We start from the raw sequence: 23414 nt of genomic DNA, 5'->3' as shown, positions 1-23414 counted from the left end.
ATATCTCTACTGGGGTCCCCCAGTCCATCGTGTGTTGCTGGTATTGGCCCTGAGGCCTGATGCCCCACCCACCCAGTCCTCCCTGTACTACACAAACAGAAGAACAATCTCATCTTAGTGGGGAAAAATAAAAGATTCTAAAAAAAAGTCTCCCTGAAGATGTCACCCAGCATTGCCCTGCAGTGTGAACATGGCTCCCTGCCATCAGTCCCCTCCCCTGACCGCAGTGGCAGAGCTCGGTGATGATGTTATCGGTGGCAGATCGCACAGATCAGGAGCTGAGCGCATCGATCATCACCTCTCCCTCCCTCATCCTCCAACCTCCACGTGTCCACCAACAACACACCGCTCTGTTCCGGGTGACAGCCGGACACGCCCCTCCTCGTCCTCATTGGCAGGCTGGAATGACGCTCCGCCGCTGATTGGTCCCTCGCTGCAAGTGATGCAATGGGGAACCCTCTGGACTCATACAGGTGGATGGCTGTTATTGTAGAGGAGATCCGCCTGACACCCGGAAACTGGGAGCCCAGAGACACCCTCTGGATGGGGCCCCACTGAGCCTGGAGGAGCCCTCAGTACCCAGGATGAGAAGACCCCCTGTGTGCAGCTGACCCCCCCGAGAACATGATCCCCCCAGCTCTATGGATGACCCTGGTCCTGTACATCACACTGGGGACACAGGTGAGTCCTGAACAGGGGAGATCCTCACATCTATTCCTATTATTGTGTGTCAGAAGGTCGGTGATAAAGAGGGCCATACACCATACAACCCGATTGTACAGTCTCCTCCACGCTAACACCATACAACCCGATTGTACAATCTCCTCCACGCTGGCACCATACAACCCGTTTGTACAATCTCCTCCACGCTGACACCATACAACCTGATTGTACAATCTCCTTCAGACTGACTATACACCATACAACCCGACTGTAAAATCTCCACGCTGACTATACAACCCGATTGTACAACACTCCTTCGGACTGACTATACACCATACAACCTGATTGTACAATCTCCTCCACGCCGACACCATACAACCTGATTGTACAATCTCCTTCAGACTGACCTTACAATCTGATTGTACAATCTCCTCTATGCTGACTATACACCATACAACCTGATTATACAGAACCCTGGTAGAGAAAGGAAGATATAGATCTTTGGGGCCCAACCTGTGGCCATGGTAGTTGCTGTGTGGCCTCTTGTCATAGGTGGGATGGAGAGAACTCATATGCAAAGAGGGCTGTAATGTCACTGATCTCTAACAGTCTCATGTAACATATCCATAACCTCTGAGTGTCTTTTCTAATTTGTATGCAGTCTCTGATTGTTTATGTTTATATATTCTATTATGTCTGCAGTCTCTGACCATCCCTCCTAGTATGTCTGCAGTCTCTGACCATCCCTCCTAGTATGTCTGCAGTCTCTGACCATCCCTTCTAGTATGTCTGCAGTCTCTGACCATCCCTTCTAGTATGTCTGCAGTCTCTGACCATTCCTTCTAGTATGTCTGCAGTCTCTGACCATCCCTTCTAGTATGTCTGCAGTCTCTGACTGCCTGTTTTAGTGTGTCTGCAGTCTCTGACTGCCTGTTTTAGTGTGTCTGCAGTCTCTGACTGTCTCTTCTAGTGTGTCTGCAGTCTCTCACCATCTCCTTTAGTATGTCTGCAGTCTCTGACGGTCTCCTCTAGAGTGTCTGCAGTCTCTGACGGTCTCCTCTAGAGTGTCTGCAGTCTCTGACGGTCTCCTCTAGAGTGTCTGCAGTCTCTGACGGTCTCCTCTAGTGTGTCTGCAGTCTCTGACTGCCTGTTTTAGTGTGTCTGCAGTCTCTGATCATCTCTTCTGGTATGTCTGCAGTCTCTCACCATCTCCTTTAGTATGTCTGCAGTCTCTGATGGTCTCCTCTAGAGTGTCTGCAGTCTCTCACTGTCTCTTCTAGTATGTCTGTAGTCTCTCACCATCTCCTTTAGTATGTCTGCAGTCTCTGATGGTCTCCTCTAGAGTGTCTGCAGTCTCTCACTGTCTCTTCTAGTATGTCTGTAGTCTCTCACCATCTCCTTTAGTATGTCTGCAGTCTCTGACCGTCTCTTCTAGTATGTCTGCAGTCTCTGACAGTCTCTTCTAGTATGTCTTCAGTCTCTGACCGTCTCTTCTAGTATGTCTGCAGTCTCTGACCATGTCTGAAGCTGCAGACATGCTAGAAGAGATGATTATGAGTTTTGATAAAACTAAAGTTGATCTAGGAAGTGTTGTGATGTCACTGCAACCAACTGATTCTGATTCTACCAGAATTTCTGTTCTCAGTACTGATACTGTCATACATCCGGCTCTGTATTTGCAGCTGTCTCTCTGCTTTTAAAGGATAGCCGGGTGTTGGAGGAATCGTCCTTGGAAATCTGTCCCTGGTAACATCCTTGGTTTTCTGAGCTTGCGGGATGCACCATAAAATCCATACTGGAAGCCTGTTAGATTCCGCTTTAGATCTCTTTCGGTGTTTTTTTTATACTTTCATTTTATGTGGCAGAATTTAAAATGCTAAAATAATGTTCTTTTTGCATTTGAGAATCCAGCATTAGGACTTTTGTACGGGGGCTCTTGGGATCAGTTAAATCATAAATTGTAATTGGTTATTCGGTTCTCTGTGGTCATGTTGGTATGATGAGTGATGGTTGGGGTCTAGGTAAGAGGATGTCAGCTTTTGAGGTATGGGGGGGGGGGTTGGGAGTGCTCAGCTGTGGTTTCTGAAGGCACTAAAGAGCCACACACTATTTTCAGTATATATAATGCTAGGGAAAACCGTCAGAGACTGCAGACATATTGGAAGAGAAAAACAAACTGCAGACGTACTAGAAGAGATGATGAGAGACTGCAGACATACTAGAAGAGATGATCAGAGACTGCACACCTACTAGAAGAGATGATCGGAGACTGCAGACATACTAGAAGAAATGATCAGAGACTGCACACCTACTAGAAGAGATGATCGGAGACTGCAGACATACTAGAAGAGATGATCGGAGACTGCAGACATACTAGAAGAGATGATTGGAGACTGCAGACATACTAGAAGAGATGATCGGAGACTGCAGACATACTAGAAGAGATGATCGGAGACTGCAGACATACTAGAAGAGATGATCGGAGACTGCAGACATACTAGAAGAGATGATCGGAGACTGCAGACATACTAGAAGAGATGATCGGAGACTGCAGACATACTAGAAGAGATGATCGGAGACTGCAGACATACTAGAAGAGATGTTCGGAGACTGCAGACATACTAGAAGAGATGATCGGAGACTGCAGACATACTAGAAGAGATGATCGGAGACTGCAGACATACTAGAAGAGATGATCGGAGACTGCAGACATACTAGAAGAGATGATCAGAGACTGAAAACATTCTAGAAGAGATGATCAGAGACTGCACACCTACGTGAAGAGATGATCAGAGACTGCAGACATATCAGAAGAGGTGATCAGAGACTGCAGACATACTAGTAGAGATGATCAGAGACTGCAGACATACTAGAAGAGATGATCAGAGACTGCAGACATACTAGAAGAGATGATCAGAGTCTGAAAACATTCTAGAAGAGGTGACCAGAGACTGCACACCTACGTGAAGAGATGATCAGAGACTGCAGACATATCAGAAGAGATGATCAGAGACTGCAGATATACCAGTAGAGATGATCGGAGACTGCAGACATACCAGTAGAGATGATCAGAGGCTGCAGACCTACTAGAAGAGGTGATCAGAGACTGCAGACCTACTGGAAGAGACAGTGGGAGACTGCAGACAAGCTACAAGTGTTGTTGGAGACTTTCTACAGAAGACTGTCAGAGACTGGGGGTATGTTATATTAGACTGCTTGAGATCACTGATGTTACAGCCCCTTTGAAAATCAGTTCTGTCACTCCGTCTTCTTGGATTTGCAAGAGGCCACACAACAAATGTCAGGGCCATAGGTTGGGCACCAGGATCTAAATCCACCTTTTTCCACCAGGGTTCTTCCTGAGATGTCTAGGGGTTCCTCGAGCAATGAGTATGGTGGACTGATCTCCTGCCTGATGGCACCTGCATTATTACTGCACCAACTTCACTTGGCTGAGCCATTGGCATGGGACCAGTAGATCTTTTCTTCTCATCATTTTCAGTAGTTGATACCAGTGATATTTTATCTGTCTGTAAAGGGACCTTTTATCATTGATCACCAATCTAAAGGGATTCTTCACCCACTGACCACCAAAGTAACGGGTACATCTCCACTGACTACCAATGTGAGGTGACGTTTCCTTACTGACCACTAGTTTATGGGGACGTTTATTTACTGACCCTCCAATGTAAGGGGATGCTTCCTTACTGGCCCTCCAATGTAAGGGGACCATTCTTTATTGACGCTCCAATGTAAGGGGACCATTCTTTACTGACCCCCCCAATGTAAGGGGACCAATCTTTACTGACCCTCCGATGTAAGGGGATGCTTCCTTACTGACCCTCCAATGTAAGGGGACCATTCTTTACTGACCCTCCAATGTAAGGGGACCATTCTTTACTGACCCTCCGATGTAAGGGGACATTTCCTTACTGGCCCTACAATGTAAGGGGACGCTTCCTTACTGACCCTCCAACGTAAGGGGACGTTTCTTTACTGACCCTCCAACGTAAGAGGACGTTTCTTTACTGACCCTCCAACGTAAGAGGACGTTTCTTTACTGACCCTCCAACGTAAGAGGACGTTTCTTTACTGACCCTCCAACGTAAGAGGACGTTTCTTTACTGACCCTCCAACGTAAGGGGACGCTTCCTTACTGACCCTCCAATGTAAGGGGACGCTTCCTTACTGACCCTCCAACGTAAGGGGACACTTCCTTACTGACCCTCCAACGTAAGGGGACGCTTCCTTACTGACCCTCCAATGTAAGGGGACGCTTCCTTACTGACCCTCCAACGTAAGGGGACGCTTCCTTACTGACCCTCCAATGTAAGGGGACGCTTTCTTACTGACCCTCCAATGTAAAGGGACCATTCTTTACTGACCCTCCAATGTAAGGGAACGCTTCCTTACTGACCCTCCAATGTAAAGGGACCATTCCTTACTGACCCTCCAATGTAAGGGAACGCTTCCTTACTGACCCTCCAATGTAAGGGAACGTTTCCTTACTGACCCTCCAATGTAAGGGGACATTTCCTTATTGACCCTCCAATGTAAGGGGACGCTTCCTTACTGACCCTCCAATGTAAGGGGACGCTTCCTTACTGACCCTCCAATGTAAGGGGACGCTTCCTTACTGACCCTCCAATGTAAGGGGACGCTTTCTTACTGACCCTCCAATGTAAGGGGACCATTCTTTACTGACCCTCCAATGTAGGGGGACCATTCCTTACTGACCCTACAATGTAAGGGAACGCTTCCTTACTGACCCTCCAATGTAAGGGGGCCATTCCTTACTGACCCTCCAATGTAAGGGAACGTTTCCTTACTGACCCTCCAATGTAAGGGGACATTTCCTTATTGACCCTCCAATGTAAGGGGAAGCTTCCTTACTGACCCTCCAATGTAAGGGGACCATTCCTTACTGACCCTCCAATGTAAGGGGACATTTCCTTACTGACCCTCCAATGTAAGGGGACGCTTCCTTACTGACCCTCCAATGTAAGGGGACGCTTCCTTACTGACCCTCCAATGTAAGGGGACGCTTCCTTACTGACCCTCCAATGTAAGGGGACGCTTCCTTACTGACCCTCCAATGTAAGGGGACCATTCTTTACTGACCCTCCAATGTAGGGGGGCATTTCCTTACTGACCCTCCAATGTAAGGGGACATTTCCTTACTGACCCTCCAATGTATGGGGACATTGCTTTACTGACCCTCCAATGTAGGGGGACATTTCCTTACTGACCCTCCAATGTAAGGGGACCATTCTTTACTGACCCTCCAATGTAGGGGGACATTTCCTTACTGACCCTCCAATGTAAGGGAACGTTTCCTTACTGACCCTCCAATGTAAGGGGACATTGCTTTACTGACCCTCCAATGTAGGGGGACATTTCCTTACTGACCCTCCAATGTAGGGGGACATTTCCTTACTGACCCTCCAATGTAAGGGGACGCTTTCTTACTGACCCTCCAATGTAAAGGGACCATTCTTTACTGACCCTCCAATGTAAGGGAACGCTTCCTTACTGACCCTCCAATGTAAAGGGACCATTCCTTACTGACCCTCCAATGTAAGGGAACGCTTCCTTACTGACCCTCCAATGTAAGGGAACGTTTCCTTACTGACCCTCCAATGTAAGGGGACATTTCCTTATTGACCCTCCAATGTAAGGGGACGCTTCCTTACTGACCCTCCAATGTAAGGGGACATTTCCTTACTGACCCTCCAATGTAAGGGGACGCCTCCTTACTGACCCTCCAATGTAAGGGGACGCTTTCTTACTGACCCTCCAATGTAAGGGGACCATTCTTTACTGACCCTCCAATGTAGGGGGACCATTCCTTACTGACCCTACAATGTAAGGGAACGCTTCCTTACTGACCCTCCAATGTAAGGGGGCCATTCCTTACTGACCCTCCAATGTAAGGGAACGTTTCCTTACTGACCCTCCAATGTAAGGGGACATTTCCTTATTGACCCTCCAATGTAAGGGGAAGCTTCCTTACTGACCCTCCAATGTAAGGGGACCATTCCTTACTGACCCTCCAATGTAAGGGGACATTTCCTTACTGACCCTCCAATGTAAGGGGACGCTTCCTTACTGACCCTCCAATGTATAAGGGGACGCTTCCTTACTGACCCTCCAATGTAAGGGGACGCTTCCTTACTGACCCTCCAATGTAAGGGGACCATTCTTTACTGACCCTCCAATGTAGGGGGGCATTTCCTTACTGACCCTCCAATGTAAGGGGACATTTCCTTACTGACCCTCCAATGTAAGGGGGCATTTCTTTACTGACCCTCCAGTGTAAGGGGGCATTTCTTTACTGACCCTCCAGTGTAAGGGGGCATTTCTTTACTGACCCTCCAATGTAAGGGGACATTTCCTTACTGACCCTCCAATGTAAGGGGACATTTCCTTACTGACCCTCCAGTGTAAGGGGGCATTTCTTTACTGACCCTCCAGTGTAAGGGGGCATTTCTTTACTGACCCTCCAGTGTAAGGGGGCATTTCTTTACTGACCCTCCAATGTAAGGGGACATTTCCTTACTGACCCTCCAATGTAGGGGGACATTTCCTTACTGACCCTCCAATGTAAGGGAACGTTTCCTTACTGACCCTCCAATGTAAGGGGACATTGCTTTACTGACCCTCCAATGTAGGGGGACATTTCCTTACTGACCCTCCAATGTAGGGGGACATTTCCTTACTGACCCTCCAATGTAAGGGAACGTTTCCTTACTGACCCTCCCCTTCCTGTTTTAACCCTGAAACGCCTGCATTATGTGTGGTGGCGGGGAGGTTGCAGCGCAGCCCTATTCATTTAAATGAGTCACAATCAGCAGGCGGGGGGTCATTTTTGCTGTGGCCATGAAACCAAGCATTGTGTTTGTAGCAGGTGTATGGCCCCCTCCGGCTGCTGAGCTAAATTAAGGGAGTGGTAAAATTGTGACTCAATCTCCTTTTTTTTCTTTTTTTTTTTTTCTTTTTTTTTTTTTTTTAAGCCTCCTTTTTTTTTTTTTTATTTAAGCCAAAAACAATCCTGCTGCTTAGCGAAGATGATTAAATCCTGTAATAGGAGACTGTTAGATTGTAATCTGTGAGGCCTTGGGTTCCAGGACAAAGCCTGTGCTGTGAACACTGAATTGATGGCACACTGCGGGGTTGTGCTGAGCCCTCCTGAACGGACATAACCATCATGTCACATTTGGCATAGTGCAAGTAATACTCCGCTCCTCCCATGGAAACACTCCTGTATGAATCAATATTTGCAGTGAACAGGTGGATATCAGACATGGCTCTACCTGTGTACAGGAATCCACAGCTACAGCTCACAAGGTGCCCCTTGTAATTAAAGTATAATCCGCTCACATTTTAGGACCCATTTGTGGAACGTCTGAAAGAATAAGATGTCCCCCATGTCAACCAGCCACCGATCAACACGTCAGAGCGTCCAATCTGTTGTCCTCAGTCTTAGTGTTCTAGATCATAGTGTAGCCTGGTTCCTGAAAGATCCACACTTGTTTCTGGGTGGGTGTGCTTCTGCAAATCTCTCAGCAGTTGGTGTCCCCAAAGTATCAGATTAGAAACAACAAGCAGTGGGGTGACCCGGTGTAGTATTGCTGAGCCTTGGCTAGACAAGACTGTGCCCCCTGCATGCCGTTTAAGCTTTTATTTTCCATTCTAAACGAAGAATACCTCCAAAGAGAACCTGCAGTCCATGTGTGCTTCACTGAATTACAACATTTTTATGAAATTGTATCTATGACTAATGTGTTGCAGTTATGGATAGGGTTTAAATGGGTTAGAACCTTTCTCTGTTTTTTTGGGGGGTGTCCCCGCTCACTCACTTCCTGTCCTAGGTGACAATGCTTACTCAATTCCTGTCTTTGGGTGACACTGCTCACTCACTTCCTGTCCTAGGGTGACCAGACTCGCGTACTTCCTGGCTTAGGGTGGCCACGACTACTTCCTGTCCTAGGGTGCCCATGCTTACTTCCTGTCCTAGGGTGCCCATGCTTACTTCCTGTCCTAGGGTGCCCATGCTTTCTTCCTGTCCTAGGGTGCCCATGCTTACTTCCTGTCCTAGGGTGCCCATGCTTACTTCCTGTCCTAGGGTGCCCATGCTTACTTCCTGTTGTAGGGTGATCATGCTTACTTCCTGTTGTAGGGTGATCATGCTTACTTTCTGTTTTAGGGTGACCTTGCTTACTTCCTGTCCTAGAGTGACCTTGCTTACTTCCTGTTTTAGGGTGACCATGCTTACTTCCTGTCCTAGAGTGACCTTGCTTACTTCCTGTCCTAGGGTGACCATGCTTGCTTCCTGTCCCAGGGTGACCATGCTTCCTGTCCTAGGGTGACCATGCTCACTCACATCCAATTTTAAGGCGATAATGGTTGCTCAGTTCCTGTCGTAAGGTGGCCAGGCTAACTCAATTCCTGTCCTAGGGTGACCAGGATCACTCCCTATTTTAGGGTGATATTGCTCAATTTCTGTTCTCGGGTGACTACGCATACTCACTTCCTGTCCAGGTTTGCCAGGCTCACTCACTTTCTGTCCTGGGGGCACCATACTCATTTCCTGACATAGGAGGACCACACACTCAAACTCGTGTCTTGTCCCAGAGTGACCATGCTTACCTACCTTCAGTCCTAGGGTGACTACAAACAAACACACTCTTGCTTCCTGTCCAAGGGTGACCATGCTCATTTACTTCCTGTCCTAGGGTGAAAATGCTCACTTTCTGTCCTATAGGGTGTTCATGTTCACTCACTTCCTGTCCAGGATGACCACACACACTCACTTCCTGTCCAGGATGACCACACACACTCACTTCCTGTCCAGGGCGACCACGCTCACTCGCTTCCTGTCCAGGGCGACCACGCTCACTCGCTTCCTGTCCAGGGTGACCGCGCTCACTCGCTTCCTGTCCAGGGCGACCGCGCTCACTCGCTTCCTGTCCAGGGTGACCTCGCTCACTCGCTTCCTGTCCAGGGCGACCGCGCTCACTCGCTTCCTGTCCAGGGCGCCCGCGCTCACTCGCTTCCTGTCCAGGGCGACCGCGCTCACTCGCTTCCTGTCCAGGGCGACCGCGCTCACTCGCTTCCTGTCCAGGGCGACCGCGCTCACTCGCTTCCTGTCCAGGGCGACCGCGCTCACTCGCTTCCTGTCCAGGGCGACCGCGCTCACTCGCTTCCTGTCCAGGGCGACCGCGCTCACTCGCTTCCTGTCCAGGGCGACCGCGCTCACTCGCTTCCTGTCCAGGGCGACCGCGCTCACTCGCTTCCTGTCCAGGGCGACCGCGCTCACTCGCTTCCTGTCCAGGGCGACCGCGCTCACTCGCTTCCTGTCCAGGGCGACCGCGCTCACTCGCTTCCTGTCCAGGGCGACCGCGCTCACTCGCTTCCTGTCCAGGGCGACCGCGCTCACTCGCTTCCTGTCCAGGGTGACTAAGCTCATTCGATTCCTGTCCAGGGCAACTACGCTAAGTCGCTACCTGTCCTGGGCGACCACGCTCAATCACGTCCGGTCCAGGGCAACCAGGCTCACTCGCTTCCTGTCCAGGATGAATGCGCACACACACGCTTCCTAACCCATAGGGTGACCACGCTCACTCGCTTTCTAACCTATAGGGTGTACACTCTCACTCGCTTCCTGACCTATAGGGTAACCAAGATCACTTCCTGTGCAGGAGGACCATGCTCTTTTTTTCCTGTCCAGGATGACCGCACACACTCGCTTCCTGACCTATAGGGTGCCGACCCTCACTCACTTCCTGACCTATAGGGTGCCGACCCTCACTCACTTCCTGACCAATAGGGTGACCACCCTCACTCACTTCCTGACCTATAGGGTGACCACCCTCACTCACTTCCTCACCTATAGGGTGACCACCCTCACTCACTTCCTCACCTTTAGGGTGACCACCCTCACTCACTTCCTCACCTATAGGGTGACCACCCTCACTCACTTCCTCACCTATAGGGTGACCACCCTCACTCACTTCCTCACCTATAGGGTGACCACCCTCACTCACTTCCTGACCTATAGGGTGACCACCCTCACTCACTTCCTGACCTATAGGGTGACCACCCTCACTCACTTCCTGACCTATAGGGTGACCACTCTCACTTCCTGACCTATAGGGTGACCACCCTCACTTGCTTCCTGACCTATAGGGTGACCAAACTCACTTCCTGTCCAGGATGACCGCACACACTCGCTTCCTAACCTATAGGGTGACGACCCTGACTCACTTCCTGACCTATAGGGTGATGACCCTCGCTTCCTGAGCTGTAGGGTGACGACCCTCACTCACTTCCTGACCTATAGGATGATGACCCTCACTCACTTCCTGACCTATAGGATGATGACCCTCACTCACTTCCTGACCTATAGGGTGACCACCCTCACTCACTTCTTGACCTATAGGGTGACCACCCTCACTCACTTCTTGACCTATAGGGTGACCACCCTCACTCACTTCTTGACCTATAGGGTGACCACCCTCACTCACTTCCTGACCTATAGGGTGACCACCCTCACTTCCTGACCTATAGGGTGACCACCCTCACTCACTTCCTGACCTATAGGGTGACCGCGCTCACTTCCTGTCCAGGATAACCGCACACACTTGCTTCCTGACCTATAGGGTGACCAAGCTCACTTCTTGTCCAGGGTGACAACGTTCACTCATTTCCTGGAGTATAGGGTGTTCTGTAGCCCCCTGAGGAGAATTAGGCAGGGTTGATAACATGGCTTGAGGTAACCCTGCAGAGAGCCCAGGAAGTTAGGAGCTTTCCCAGTTTCTGGCAGGATCAACAGGTGTTCCTTAAACTTATTGAACAGATGTAAAAAAATAATGTTTATTGGTATATTTAAGGGATCAAAAGGAAGAGAATAGTAGAAGTTCGTAGTCAGGCGTACACATTGTAAGGCCTCCATTCATGTCAATGTGTCCGTGTTTTGTATGCACATCGCTGGAACTGGACAATTACCAGAAAGCCAGTCCCTGCACATGATGGCCGTGTCCCTCCTGGTCCTCCTGTGTGTGACTTTGGAATGTTCCGGACACTGTCATTCATTTTCCCCGTGCTGGACAATAGCCGGGTCCCCGATCAGCAGCAGGACACCAGGTGGGGTCTTTCCAGGACAGAGACATGGTAACTTCTTGTCATCAGGCAGGGGGGTCCTATCATGTCATGTGTGTCACAGCAGTTCAGTGTGATATGGTGCTCTGAGTCATGTGACCCTGGCCAATGCGTTCCATTGTTTTAGGTGGCGGCACTAATCCACCCATAATGTAAACACAGGAGCAGCCGGGTGTGTGATCTCTCTGCTGTATACACTCAGGGGGGGGGGTGTTCAGAAAACTCACACAACTTCTGCTTTTTTGGCCTCGTTCACACAGGCGTGCTACAATGTACGCCGTGTTTACCAGCACAGGGGTGTACAGGCAGTTCCATACATGTCTATTGGGATGCACGGACACAACCGCTGCTCCCAATTTGACATCTGTGCAGACAGACGAGCAGGACCGCCGTCCAATCGTGATCAGTGATCCTCCCCCTGGCATTCAGAACTTTTTAAAGGAACACCGGGGTGGACAGAAAGGGGTTAATCACCCCCCTTATCAGCACATTGTCGCCCTTCTTACAATTCCCACTGGTCTATTCAGCTGTAAAGAGCCAGCAAAGGAAATCCTGTGACAACACTCCTTCACTGTACTGTAAGGAGGCGCAGCGTTGTCACCCCAGGCTGCTGTCTGGATTTGGACTACAAGCACCTCCCCCTCTCCTCATCTCACAAATTCCGTTTTCTTTACACAATAAGAGTTTTTCTTATGGTGGCCATACATGTACTGATCCAATCGAATAATTTTTCACAGATTTGGCAATTTGACTGCATGTATAAATTATCAAAAAGACACATACTCGGGGCAAAACCCATCAGTTTCAGAGAAATTATCCTGATTAGTCTGAATGGAAAATCCAATGGTGGGAAGGTAGATGGATCTACTGTATCTCCCAGAAGGGAGTTCACCCCTCACAATTTTGTAAATATTTTATTCTCCAGGACTTCTCTAGGGCTTCCCCCATCCTCTGGAACTCGCTACCCCAATCCATCAGACTGTCATGGCCGGCTCCAGGACTTCTCCAGGACTTCCCCCATCCTCTGGAACTCACTACCCCAATCCATCAGACTGTCATGGCCGGCTCCAGGACTTCTCCAGGACTTCCCCCATCCTCTGGAACTCACTACCCCAATCCATCAGACTGTCACCTACCCTCCTCACCTTTAGGCACACCCTGAAAACCCATCTCTTCAGGGAAGCCTACCCCGCCCTCACCTAACTGCCGATCTCCTCCACTCCTCCTACCACTCCATCCCCCACAGCTATTTTCTCCTGTACCACTATCCCCTCCCTCCTAGATTGTAAGCTCCAAGGAGCAGGGCCCTGGAACCCCTGGTGTACTGTATTGTTACTGTACTGTCTCGTGTACTGTCTCCCATTATAATGTACAGCGCTGAGCAAACTTTTGGCGCTATATAAATACTGTATAATAATAATAATATTCTTTTCATGTGACAACACTGAAGAAATGAAACGTTGCTACAATGTGACGTAGTGAGTGTACAGCTTGTATAACAGTGTAAATTTGCTGTCCCCTCAAAATATCTCAACACACAGCCATTAATGTCTAAACCGTTGGCAACAAAATTGAGTACACCCCTAAGTGAAAATATCCAAATTGGGCCCAATTAGCCATTTTCCCTCCCTGGTGTCATTTGACTCATTAGTGTTAAAAGGTCTCAGGTGTGAATGGGGGCAGGTGTGTTAAATTTGGTGTTATCGCTCTCACTCTCTCATACTGGTCACTGGAAGTTCAACATTGCACCTCATGGCAAAGAACTCTCAGATTTAAGTCCGGACTTGACTAGGCCACTCCAGAACCTTAATTTTGTTTGTTTTATTTTTTTGAGCCATTCAGAGGTGGACTTGCTGGTGTGTTTCGGATCATTGTCCTGCTGCATAACCCAAGTGCGCTTGGGCTTGAGGTCAGGAACTTATGGCCAGACATTCTCCTTCAGGATTTTCTGGGAGAGCGCAGGATTAAGGGTTCCATCAATTATGGCCCAGGTCCTGAAACTGTAAAGCAGCCCAAGACTATCACACAACCACCACCATGTCTCACTGTTGGTATGATGATCTTTTTATGAAATTCTGTGCTAGTTTTACGCCAGATGTAGCGGGTCGCATACCTTCCAGAAAGTTCAACTTTTGTCTCATCAGTCCACAGAATATTTGCCCAAAAGTCTTGGGGATAATCAAGATGTCTTTTGGCAAATGTGAGACGAGCCTTTGTGTTCTTTTTGGTTAGAAGTGGCTTTTGTCTTAGAACTCTCCCATGGTTGCCATCTTTGCCCGGTCTCTTTATTATTGTTGCATTGTGAACTTAACTGAGGCAAGTGAGGCCTGAAGTTCTTTTAGATGTTGTTCTGGGTTCTTTTATGACCTCTTGGATGAGTTGCCATTATGCTGTTGGAGTAATTTTGGTAGGTCGGTCACTCCTGGGAAGGTTCACCACTGTTCCAAGTTTTCTCCATTTGTAGGTAACGGCTCTCACCATGGTTCGCTAGAGTCCTAAAGCCTTACAAATAGCTTTGTATCCCTCTCCAGACTGATACATGTCAACTACTTTGTTTCTCGTCTGTTCTTGAATTTCTTTAGATCATGGCATGATGTTTTGCTTTTTGAGATCTATAGCGTGCTTCACTTTGTCAGGCAGCTTCTATTTAATGAATTCTTGATTCAACAGGTCTGGCAGTAATCAAGCCAGGATGTGGCAAGTTAAATTTAACTCTGCTTTTCAAAAAAATGTGGTTAATCACTGTTCATTCATGATTTAGCAAGGGGGAGGGGGAAATTACTTTTTCACAGAGGGCCAGGCAGGTTTGAATGGCTTTTTTCCCTTAATAAATGAAATCATCACGGAAAAACTGCATTTTGTATTTACTCAGGTTATCTTTGTATAATATTAACATTTGTTTGATGACTGATTATTTCAGTGTGACAAATATATATGAAAATGAAAAAAAATCAGAAAGTGGGGAAAAAAACCTTTTCACAGCACTGTACCTATATGAAAGCTGCCATTGCTGGAAAAGTGAATTCCCTGACTGTCATACTGATCCTTTGGCTTCAGTACTTTCTGAGCCGCTGAGCTGATTTTTGAATTTGCTAATCAGGAGTTCTGACTTCACACTGACTTTTCTGATCTGAATACTTATTTCATGTCAGTGGATCAGACACTATGACAGCCAGAGGGAGCCAGGCAAGCAGCAGTTTCAGGACAAGGTCAGTGATAGTAGTGTGCCTCTGTAAGTGCAGGTCTCCTTTAATGGATCTGGTACCCAGAGTAGTCAATCAGGTTTCATCTGTCCAGGGGCCAAAAAATGGTTTAGTAGCTGGATAAGTGAATGTTGTACCTGCAGTTTCACTCCCCTTACATGGTGTCCTGATGTTTCCTCCATTGTAGTGTGATGCCGGGGCCTCCGTCTCCCTCCCAGAATCCCTCCTCTTCGTGTCCACGCTGGATGGGAGTTTTCACGCTGTCAGTAAGAAGACTGGAGATGTGATGTGGACCCTGAGAGATGGTGAGTCTTCTCTGTCTACACTTACCTGTACTGAGCGTAAAGCTTATCACACACATTACAATCTGATTGTACAATCTCCTTTAGATCTACTAACAAAGTATGCAATGCAATTGCTTCTCTGTTTGGATATTGATTGATTAGATAGTTTAGGTTTGTTCCCATATTATATAGTTTTGGAAAATATAAAGGCGATCGCAAGGTCAGATCGTAATGTATGTTAACCTAAAGGTGGCCATAGATGGATAAAAATTTGACTGGTTCAGCCAGGATTGGTCACATTTTGATCCGTGTGTGGCTGTTCCCTGTCTATAGCCATCAATCCAAAGATTGACTTCTGTTGAACAGGACTGTTGGAAGCCTTTTCTCGATCATCAGGCCGCAGGCAATCAGCTATAGCCGCTGTATAATGTATTGTAACAGAAGAAGAGTTCCCACTGTCAGAATACAATGGCACAGCAGGTAAGATTCCTCCATCCACCTTGCTTGTGTGTATGGGGGAATCTTTTTTTTTTTTTTTTTTTTTTTTTTATGATCAGTCTATGGCCAGACTAACCTTTTTGAGCCCACAAGGGCTTGTAAGCTGGCCATACAATAAACACTCAGACTGTACAATCTCTGCACAGAGATTACCAAAACTATGTAATTTAGGCACAACCCTAAGCAAGTAATTCACTTGTATCCAATCAGGCAGGTCTTTGCACCACATAGTTGATGGTACCAACTTTGTATGTAATGCAAGGGTCTGCCTGACCAGAAACAAATACATTGGGTAATTAAAGGGTATTGTGCATTGTCTTGTGGCCTTCTTGAGTGCCACCATTGTGCATTGTCCTGTGGCCTTCTTGAGTGCCACCATTGTGCATTGTCCCATACCCTTGTGGGCCACCATTGTCCCATACCCTTCTTGAGTGCCACCATTGTCCCATACCCTTCTTGAGTGCCACCATTGTCCCATACCCTTCTTGTGGGCCACCATTGTCCCATACCCTTCTTGTGGGCCACCATTGTCCCATACCCTTCTTGTGGGCCACCATTGTCCCATACCCTTCTTGTGGGCCACCATTGTCCCGTACCCTTCTTGTGGGCCACCATTGTCCCGTACCCTTCTTGTGGGCCACCATTGTCCCGTACCCTTCTTGTGGGCCACCATTGTCCCGTACCCTTCTTGTGGGCCACCATTGTCCCGTACCCTTCTTGTGGGCCACCATTGTCCCGTACCCTTCTTGTGGGCCACCATTGTCCCGTACCCTTCTTGTGGGCCACCATTGTCCCGTACCCTTCTTGTGGGCCACCATTGTCCCATACCCTTCTTGAGTGCCACCATTGTCCCATACCCTTCTTGTGGGCCACCATTCCACTTTGTCACATGGCCTGTTTGGGGGCCACCTTTGCGCATTGTCCCTGTGTCCCACAGTAGGAGTTGTCTATCAAAAGTGGGTAAAGGAAATGCCTAATCCAAATGATCCAAATTTTGTCAAAACTGGTAATTGTCCAACATTTTTGCTTTCATATTTTCATACATTGTGGTCTCCTTTATCTTGATCTTTACTTTGTGAAAATTAAAAACATTTTTAAATGACTTCTACTGCCTTAATCTCTATTGTTTCGAATTTGCTGAGAGCTTGGACAGGTGTATCAATCCCTCCCCACTCTGGTTCAATCCCTCCCCACAGGGTTCATTATACAGTACATTCCAAGAAGTAGCCCCCTTTTTTTTTTTTGCTGATAGCAGTGACAAGCATCGCATTCGAATTGGGACCTATGGAGGTCTGCTTGCTCTCAGCAAAATTGACAAACAGCAAGCATGACTCACAGAGCATCCTATCCGGCCGGCTACACTTGTCCTAACCTCCTTTCACGGAACATATCCTGATTATTACACACAAATGGAACTTGTTTGGCAAGTTTTCGACCCTACGATCTGTGCCCCTCCCATCATCTGATTTCCTGGTAACTCCGGTTCCAAAGATTTATCTTTCCTCGGATCACACAATGAAGTACAGAGAAGCACAAGACTTCATTCGTGGAAAATATAGTATACGTGTCGCCATTGTCCACAGCAACTAATCACCTTAGGGGATGTATAGTGACTATCTACCTACCTGGCACCAAGGGCCAAACTGCACCCCTCCCCATCCTTCCCTGGGAATCGGGGGTGTAGGGTGTGAGGTGCAGCATGCCACATTAAAACATATGTGACATCCTATCCCACAGCAGAATATGGGGCTGAAAGTGATGTGGAAAGAAATGCCCTGGCATTGGATGCCCCTGTGTTGTTGATGCCACTGAAAGGTATAAATGCCCCTGCATCTGTGGTGTCAAAATTACCCCTGAGGAGAACTGATTTGGTGGTGGTATGAAGGGGGGGGGAGGGGAGTTGGGAAGGTGGGGAATCTGCGGGGTGCATTTAACTATAAGGGGACCTCTGTGGCTCTGGATGAGTGGCTATGCTGGGAGAAGGGAGCTCTGAGTCTATCTTGCTCCCCCTACCCTCTGTGCACTTATATTTCAGACCTTCTCAGTGTGGCACCTTCCCAGAAGTGAAGACTGCTCTTTCTTTATCTCCTCCTTGGTCATGTGATATGTCACATGACACGTGGAAAGCAGGAGAATGGCAGTCTGCCCTCATATTCTGGTAAGAGGCTGTACAGGTGAGGAACATGGGACTGACAAGTACTGAGCACCTCCCTCCACTTGATGACATGGAACCCCTCCTTCTTGGCCCCTTGTCCCATCCTTCCCCAGTGTCAACCAGCAGCAGCTGCAGGGGAGAAGAGAGAGCTTTTGACAACATCTGGGAATGCCTGGGAGGGGTGATGCCACCCATACATACAATACAACTAATGCGAAATTAACATTTCTAGGACTCCATTCAGATCTGCCTGACTCTAAAGTCACAAGATTTCCAGTGCGACTTTAGAGCACAACTTTGATGCGACTTTGAGCGCGACTATCATCTGACTTTACACCCTCTGGATCAAAGTTGCATCAAAAGTCGCATCAAAGTAGTGCAGGCACTTTTTCAAAGTTGCTGCCACTTTTAAGCCCTGGTTCACACTGAATGCCACTTTAAAATTGTGCTTCTTCACTTCTAGTAGTGCAATTTCAAAGCCTCAGGTCAGTGCGATTTCAGGTGTCTATGCAAGTTGCACTTGAAATCGCCAAAAATAGTGCAGGAGCTATTTTCAAAATCGACGACGTTGGAATCGCAGTGATTCGAATGGTTCCATTGCCAAAAATAGGGTGCGACTTGTCATGCGAGTTGGAATTGTCAAATTGCATGACTAGTTGCACCGGTGTGAACCAGGGCTTAGTTGCACCAATTTGAATGGGTGCCATTGAAAAGAATGGGTTGCGATTTGTCATGCGACTTTGATGTCCAAAGTCACATGACAAGTCACACAAGTTTGAATGGAGCCTCAAAGTTCAGTAAAACATACGAATGTTCACTTTCTGCGTTCAGGTCCAGCTTTTTGAAGCAGAACTAAGCTCGCTCACATAACAATTTCTCATTTCATCCCTTCGCCTTCCCTCCTACATGAACGCTTACAAAATGTGTTCTAATATTTACCTAAATGCTTTGTGCTGCAAGGCTGCACTTCCTGGTGTGTGGCTTGTGCTGGACCCCGCTGCCTCCTGGGATTGCTACGTTACAGCTATTCAAGGAGGCAGTGGGTTGCTAAGGTGTAACACAAAAGAACTGTAAAAAAGACCTGCGTAACAAGGTAATGGAACTTTATAAAGATGGAAAAGGATGTACAAAGATATCAAAAGCAGTTCTTGGCATGATCAGTCAAATTTTCAATTTTCAAAATTTGCTGTCTAGGAACAAGAAAAATAAAAAAAATTACCCCCCCCGCTCGACGCAGCAAAAACACAAGTGAAAAAAAACGCAAAATGCAGGAAACGCAATGCAGGAACACATCAAATGCAACCTGCATAGGTTTGAACCTAGGGTAAATAAAAGATAGTTTTTTTCATGATCAGTGATATTTTCAATATCAATTCCAAAATTTCACGATTTCTGTATGCAAATGTTTGAGCACAACTGTATATACTGTTTATACTGTATATTATGTTTGGCTTTACTTAGTTTCTTCTTTGTTTTTCGTGCAAATGTACCTCATTCATTTATTTATTTATTTATGTTTTCGCCCTGAGTGCTTCTATTGAATTATTCATTCAGTTTTTTAAGATTGTGGAACCAAAAATGTTGTTTTCCTGTGAAATCACCCTCATACTATACACTTTTTCTTTTTCAGATCCTGTCATCCAAGTCCCGCTCTACGTCTCTGAGTAGGTATTTTTGCTGATTTAAAACAGGCAATCAATCAAGTTTTATCATGTCTTCTCTAAGAATATAATTGATGGAATCCAGTCACTACGGGCATTACTTTCCCTTTTGGTTTCATTCACTTTGTATAACTAAATAAACTTTGTATATTGTCTCTGGTATCACATAAAACAAGGCCTAAGCCCTGGAATAATACGGATCGCCTTTTATACAGGACATGGTATGATACAGCAGTCTTCATTTATCAAGAGGGTCTGAAAAAAGAGCTGTCTGTAGTCAGAGCCACTAATCGGTTTTCAGTCTTTCATGATCCACAGCTGCTATCGGGTACTGCAGACAGTTTTTATTTCAGAGATAAGATAGGTCACTGGGAAGGCCGTGTAGATGATCATAGTATGAACTGATGATGTGACTCTCAATTGTGTTCCAGACCCGCTTTCCTGCCGGACCCCAGCGATGGAAGCCTGTACATCTTGGGGGGAAGAAACAAGGAAGGACTTATGGTAAGTATGTACAGATAATAAATCTTTGCTGACCATAGACGGAGCAGATTGTTCCCTGAGTATGACAAGGAGAAATATGATTGTCTTCAATCCTATTGGAACACACTGGCGTACGTGTATGGCGTAACTGACGCATCGGCGTAGTTTCTGCACAAGTCCATGTGTAGTGGAAGGATCTGTCCAGATCATGGTCACTGACATTTTCCCCATCAGTTGGTAAATCTTTGTAGGTGAAAATAATCAACATTAGAAAAAATGGTTTTCTCTACCAAGGTATTCCCATAAACAGCCTAATCGGTGTCAGATCGGTGGTGGGGCAATTATGGTCTTAAGCCAAGTACACACCATCAGAAAATCTTACAAAAAATACCGCTTTTAAAGCAGTATTTTCATACGATAATCTGATTGTTAGTACACAGCTTTCATCCGAATTTTTTTGACGGTACGAAAAATGTTTCTCGTACAATAGCAGATCGTACAATTTTCGTCCCAGAATACAATACAAATACATTGCATCACTTCTGAATTTTTTTCTGTTGTACAAGAATTTTTGTAACTTTAGTAACCTCTTCACTTTCGATATGAGACTAGAATGCAAAAAACAATCATTCGTGCGATATTCTCATCGTGTGTATGGGGCATTAGTCACCAAAGCTGGCCATACACTATTGAATTTGCTTAGTGGGTGGCCTTGTTGGCCATCTCCTTCCTGACATCATCCGATTAAAAAAAAATCAAAGGAGCCAAGTGGAAAATTGTTGGCGGAACAATGACTGCATCCAATCAGATGGAACCGTTCTTTGGATACTCTGATATCTGTCAGATAGCAATAGTCCAGCAGGGGAGGTTTTGTCCATCCGTGCTGTATAGCGTGGATGGAGAGGAGGAATCTGTTGTATGGCCAGCTTAAGGCTTTGTGAGGATATGAACAGAGACCGCATTGTTGAAGCAAACCTAAAAAAAAATAACTTACGGCTAGGTGCTTCAAAGAAGAAGTTTTTTCTTCTGGCTCCTGTCCCCCATGTGACAAAAGGCATGACGCACCTTATCCCCTCTACCTAGGTGGGCCTGTTCCTGAGAGCGTTGTCAGAAGTGCACACCCCATTCCTTCTTTGCTTTCTGATTAGGCATTAACCAAGGAGGCGATTTATTAATGATGGACAGTACTTGCCTCCGGCTCTGGGAACCTCCCGAGGCAGGCGCCGTCACATTTTATGTAGGGGGCATGTATGGTCCAGTGCCTGTAAAGGCTTGATTTTCAGAAGAGTTTAACAGGCAGCTTGGAGGTTATATGTTACTGCATTACACGTGGTTGTGGTGTGGTCCAATTCACCTTACTGAGTCTCATTTTGGTGGGGGTACTGCCTTATGAACACCACCTATGTAATACATTTTGCCTCACCACAACCATGGCAGTGTGTACTAGCATGGTGGCATGTTAATTTGCAGTCCAGCTCTGCCTGGTCTCCCCACCCCCCCACCCCCCTTCTCCCCCCCCCTTCTCCCCCCCCCCCCACCCCCTCTCCCCTCCCCTTCTCCCCTCCCCTTCTCTCCCCCCTGCACCAATAAGGCTCCAGTACTGTGCTCTGAGTATACCTCTGGGAATGGTGCAGGGCTGATGTCTGCTGATGATGGCAGCACACGAGCAACAAGTGTGAGAGTTCACTACACAGAGGTAGTGGCAACTGAGCACTGCCACCACTGATCCATTGACACACCCACAAATTGGGCTTTCATAGGAGGAGCAACCTAATGCAGGCCATACATTGGTTGAATCCTGAACGATTTTTCGGCCGAAAATTTAAAACGTCATTCGCTTGGTAATCCGATGGTGGCATCAATGATTTTGAAAATCGGCCGACCGAGTCATAAAGGTCACCCCGTATAAAAGGTGAAACTTCTGTTCCTTCCAGGTCACGGCTCGTGCGCGTATTCTTTTCGGAAAAACGATCGTATGATTTGACCATCATTGAGTCGAAAATCGGTCGTTTTTCATTCATTTTGCAACATGCCCGATCACTGAAAAGGGGAAGAACCACAAAAATCGGCCGGTGCCATTTACCCACTAACAGAGCGAAAATCGGCCGATTATTCTTAGGTCTGATTTTTGGACAAAAACTTGGTCGAATTTCGACCCGTGTATGGCTGACATAAGAGCTGGATGATAGTAACTGCAGATTAATTGTTTTGTAGAATCCAGTAGAGGATCATTGGAGATGAATGTACGGACATGTATTTAGATTATTTACCATTATGGGTGTCTCTTTTTTTTTTTTTTTCTTGGCCAGTACTGAGTGGTTTTCTCTAAAGAAACTCTGTTGCAGAAGTAAAATTAAAAAAAAGGTTCCTGGTAAAGAAAAAACCTGATACTTGCATAGTCTACACAGTAACGTAAAGGCCAGTGGGTAGAACGATTGGAAGTCTGGCACACCACATGAAGGTTCTGCAGGTGACTTTGCTCAACAGAATCTCTTAGATTGTAAGCTCCCAGGATCAGGGCGCTCCTATCCCTCTTGTATTGAACTGTATTGTTGCTGTATTGTCTCCCATTATATTGTAAAGCGCTGAGCAAACTGTTGGCGCTATATAAATCCTGTATAATAATATATAAATCCTGTATAATAATAATATATAAATCCTGTATAATAATAATAATATATAAATCCTGTATAATAATAATATATAAATCCTGTATAATAATAATAATATATAAATCCTGTATAATAATAATATATAAATCCTGTATTATAATAATAATAATAACAACAACAGAAGCTAATTTAGCAAGAAACTTTTTTTTTTATTTAAAATTCCAAGACAGGTTTTCTTTAATTGACATGAAAAGTTATTACAGGATACAGTTGATGATTATGTAAGACAACATAGCCTCACCTGATCCTTTGTCTTCCTTATTTTGTAGAAATTACCCTTCACCATCCAGGAATTGGTCCAGTCCTCTCCCTGCCGTAGCTCTGATGGGATCCTGTATACAGGTAATCACACTGTTCTAAAGAAAAATAACACTATACAGAGGATAATGCAGCCACCAGAATGATTTGTATGAATATTAAAGCAACTCTAGCACTTACTCAAAGTATCTTTTAAAAATGGCATACCGGCAAGGAAGAAATACTTACCTCTCCTGCTGCCCACACTGCTGAACACCGCTCCACTGCTGAAGTTGCTTCTGAAACCAACCTTCAATCACCTGGTTAGTCTCCTATCAACCTTTGATCTTTGATCTCCTGGGTCCCCCACAGCACTTGCTGGTTCTTTCTGCTGACCT

General features: G+C 46.6%; 1 protein-coding gene across 1 annotated transcript in view; it reads left to right on the top strand.

Annotated features, from left to right (window-relative positions):
- The first annotated feature begins 451 nt into the window (after positions 1 to 451).
- Positions 452 to 23414, top strand: part of ERN2 (endoplasmic reticulum to nucleus signaling 2) — a 67498-nt gene continuing 44535 nt past the window's right edge. Inside the window, exons 1-5 of the mRNA XM_089682429.1 lie at positions 452 to 681; positions 15214 to 15331; positions 19594 to 19627; positions 20056 to 20128; positions 23049 to 23121. Of these exons, the coding sequence (XP_089538555.1) occupies positions 625 to 681; positions 15214 to 15331; positions 19594 to 19627; positions 20056 to 20128; positions 23049 to 23121 (355 nt within the window). The 5' untranslated portion in view covers positions 452 to 624. The remainder of the gene's footprint in view (positions 682 to 15213; positions 15332 to 19593; positions 19628 to 20055; positions 20129 to 23048; positions 23122 to 23414) is intronic.

The sequence above is a fragment of the Staurois parvus genome, unplaced genomic scaffold (genome assembly GCF_062004578.1).
Source record: "Staurois parvus isolate SC_StPar_1 unplaced genomic scaffold, SC_StPar_1.0 ptg000289l, whole genome shotgun sequence".
NCBI lineage: Eukaryota > Metazoa > Chordata > Amphibia > Anura > Ranidae > Staurois > Staurois parvus.
The sequence above is the reverse complement of the archived record's forward strand: the minus strand, read 5'-3'. Positions and strand labels throughout refer to the sequence as shown.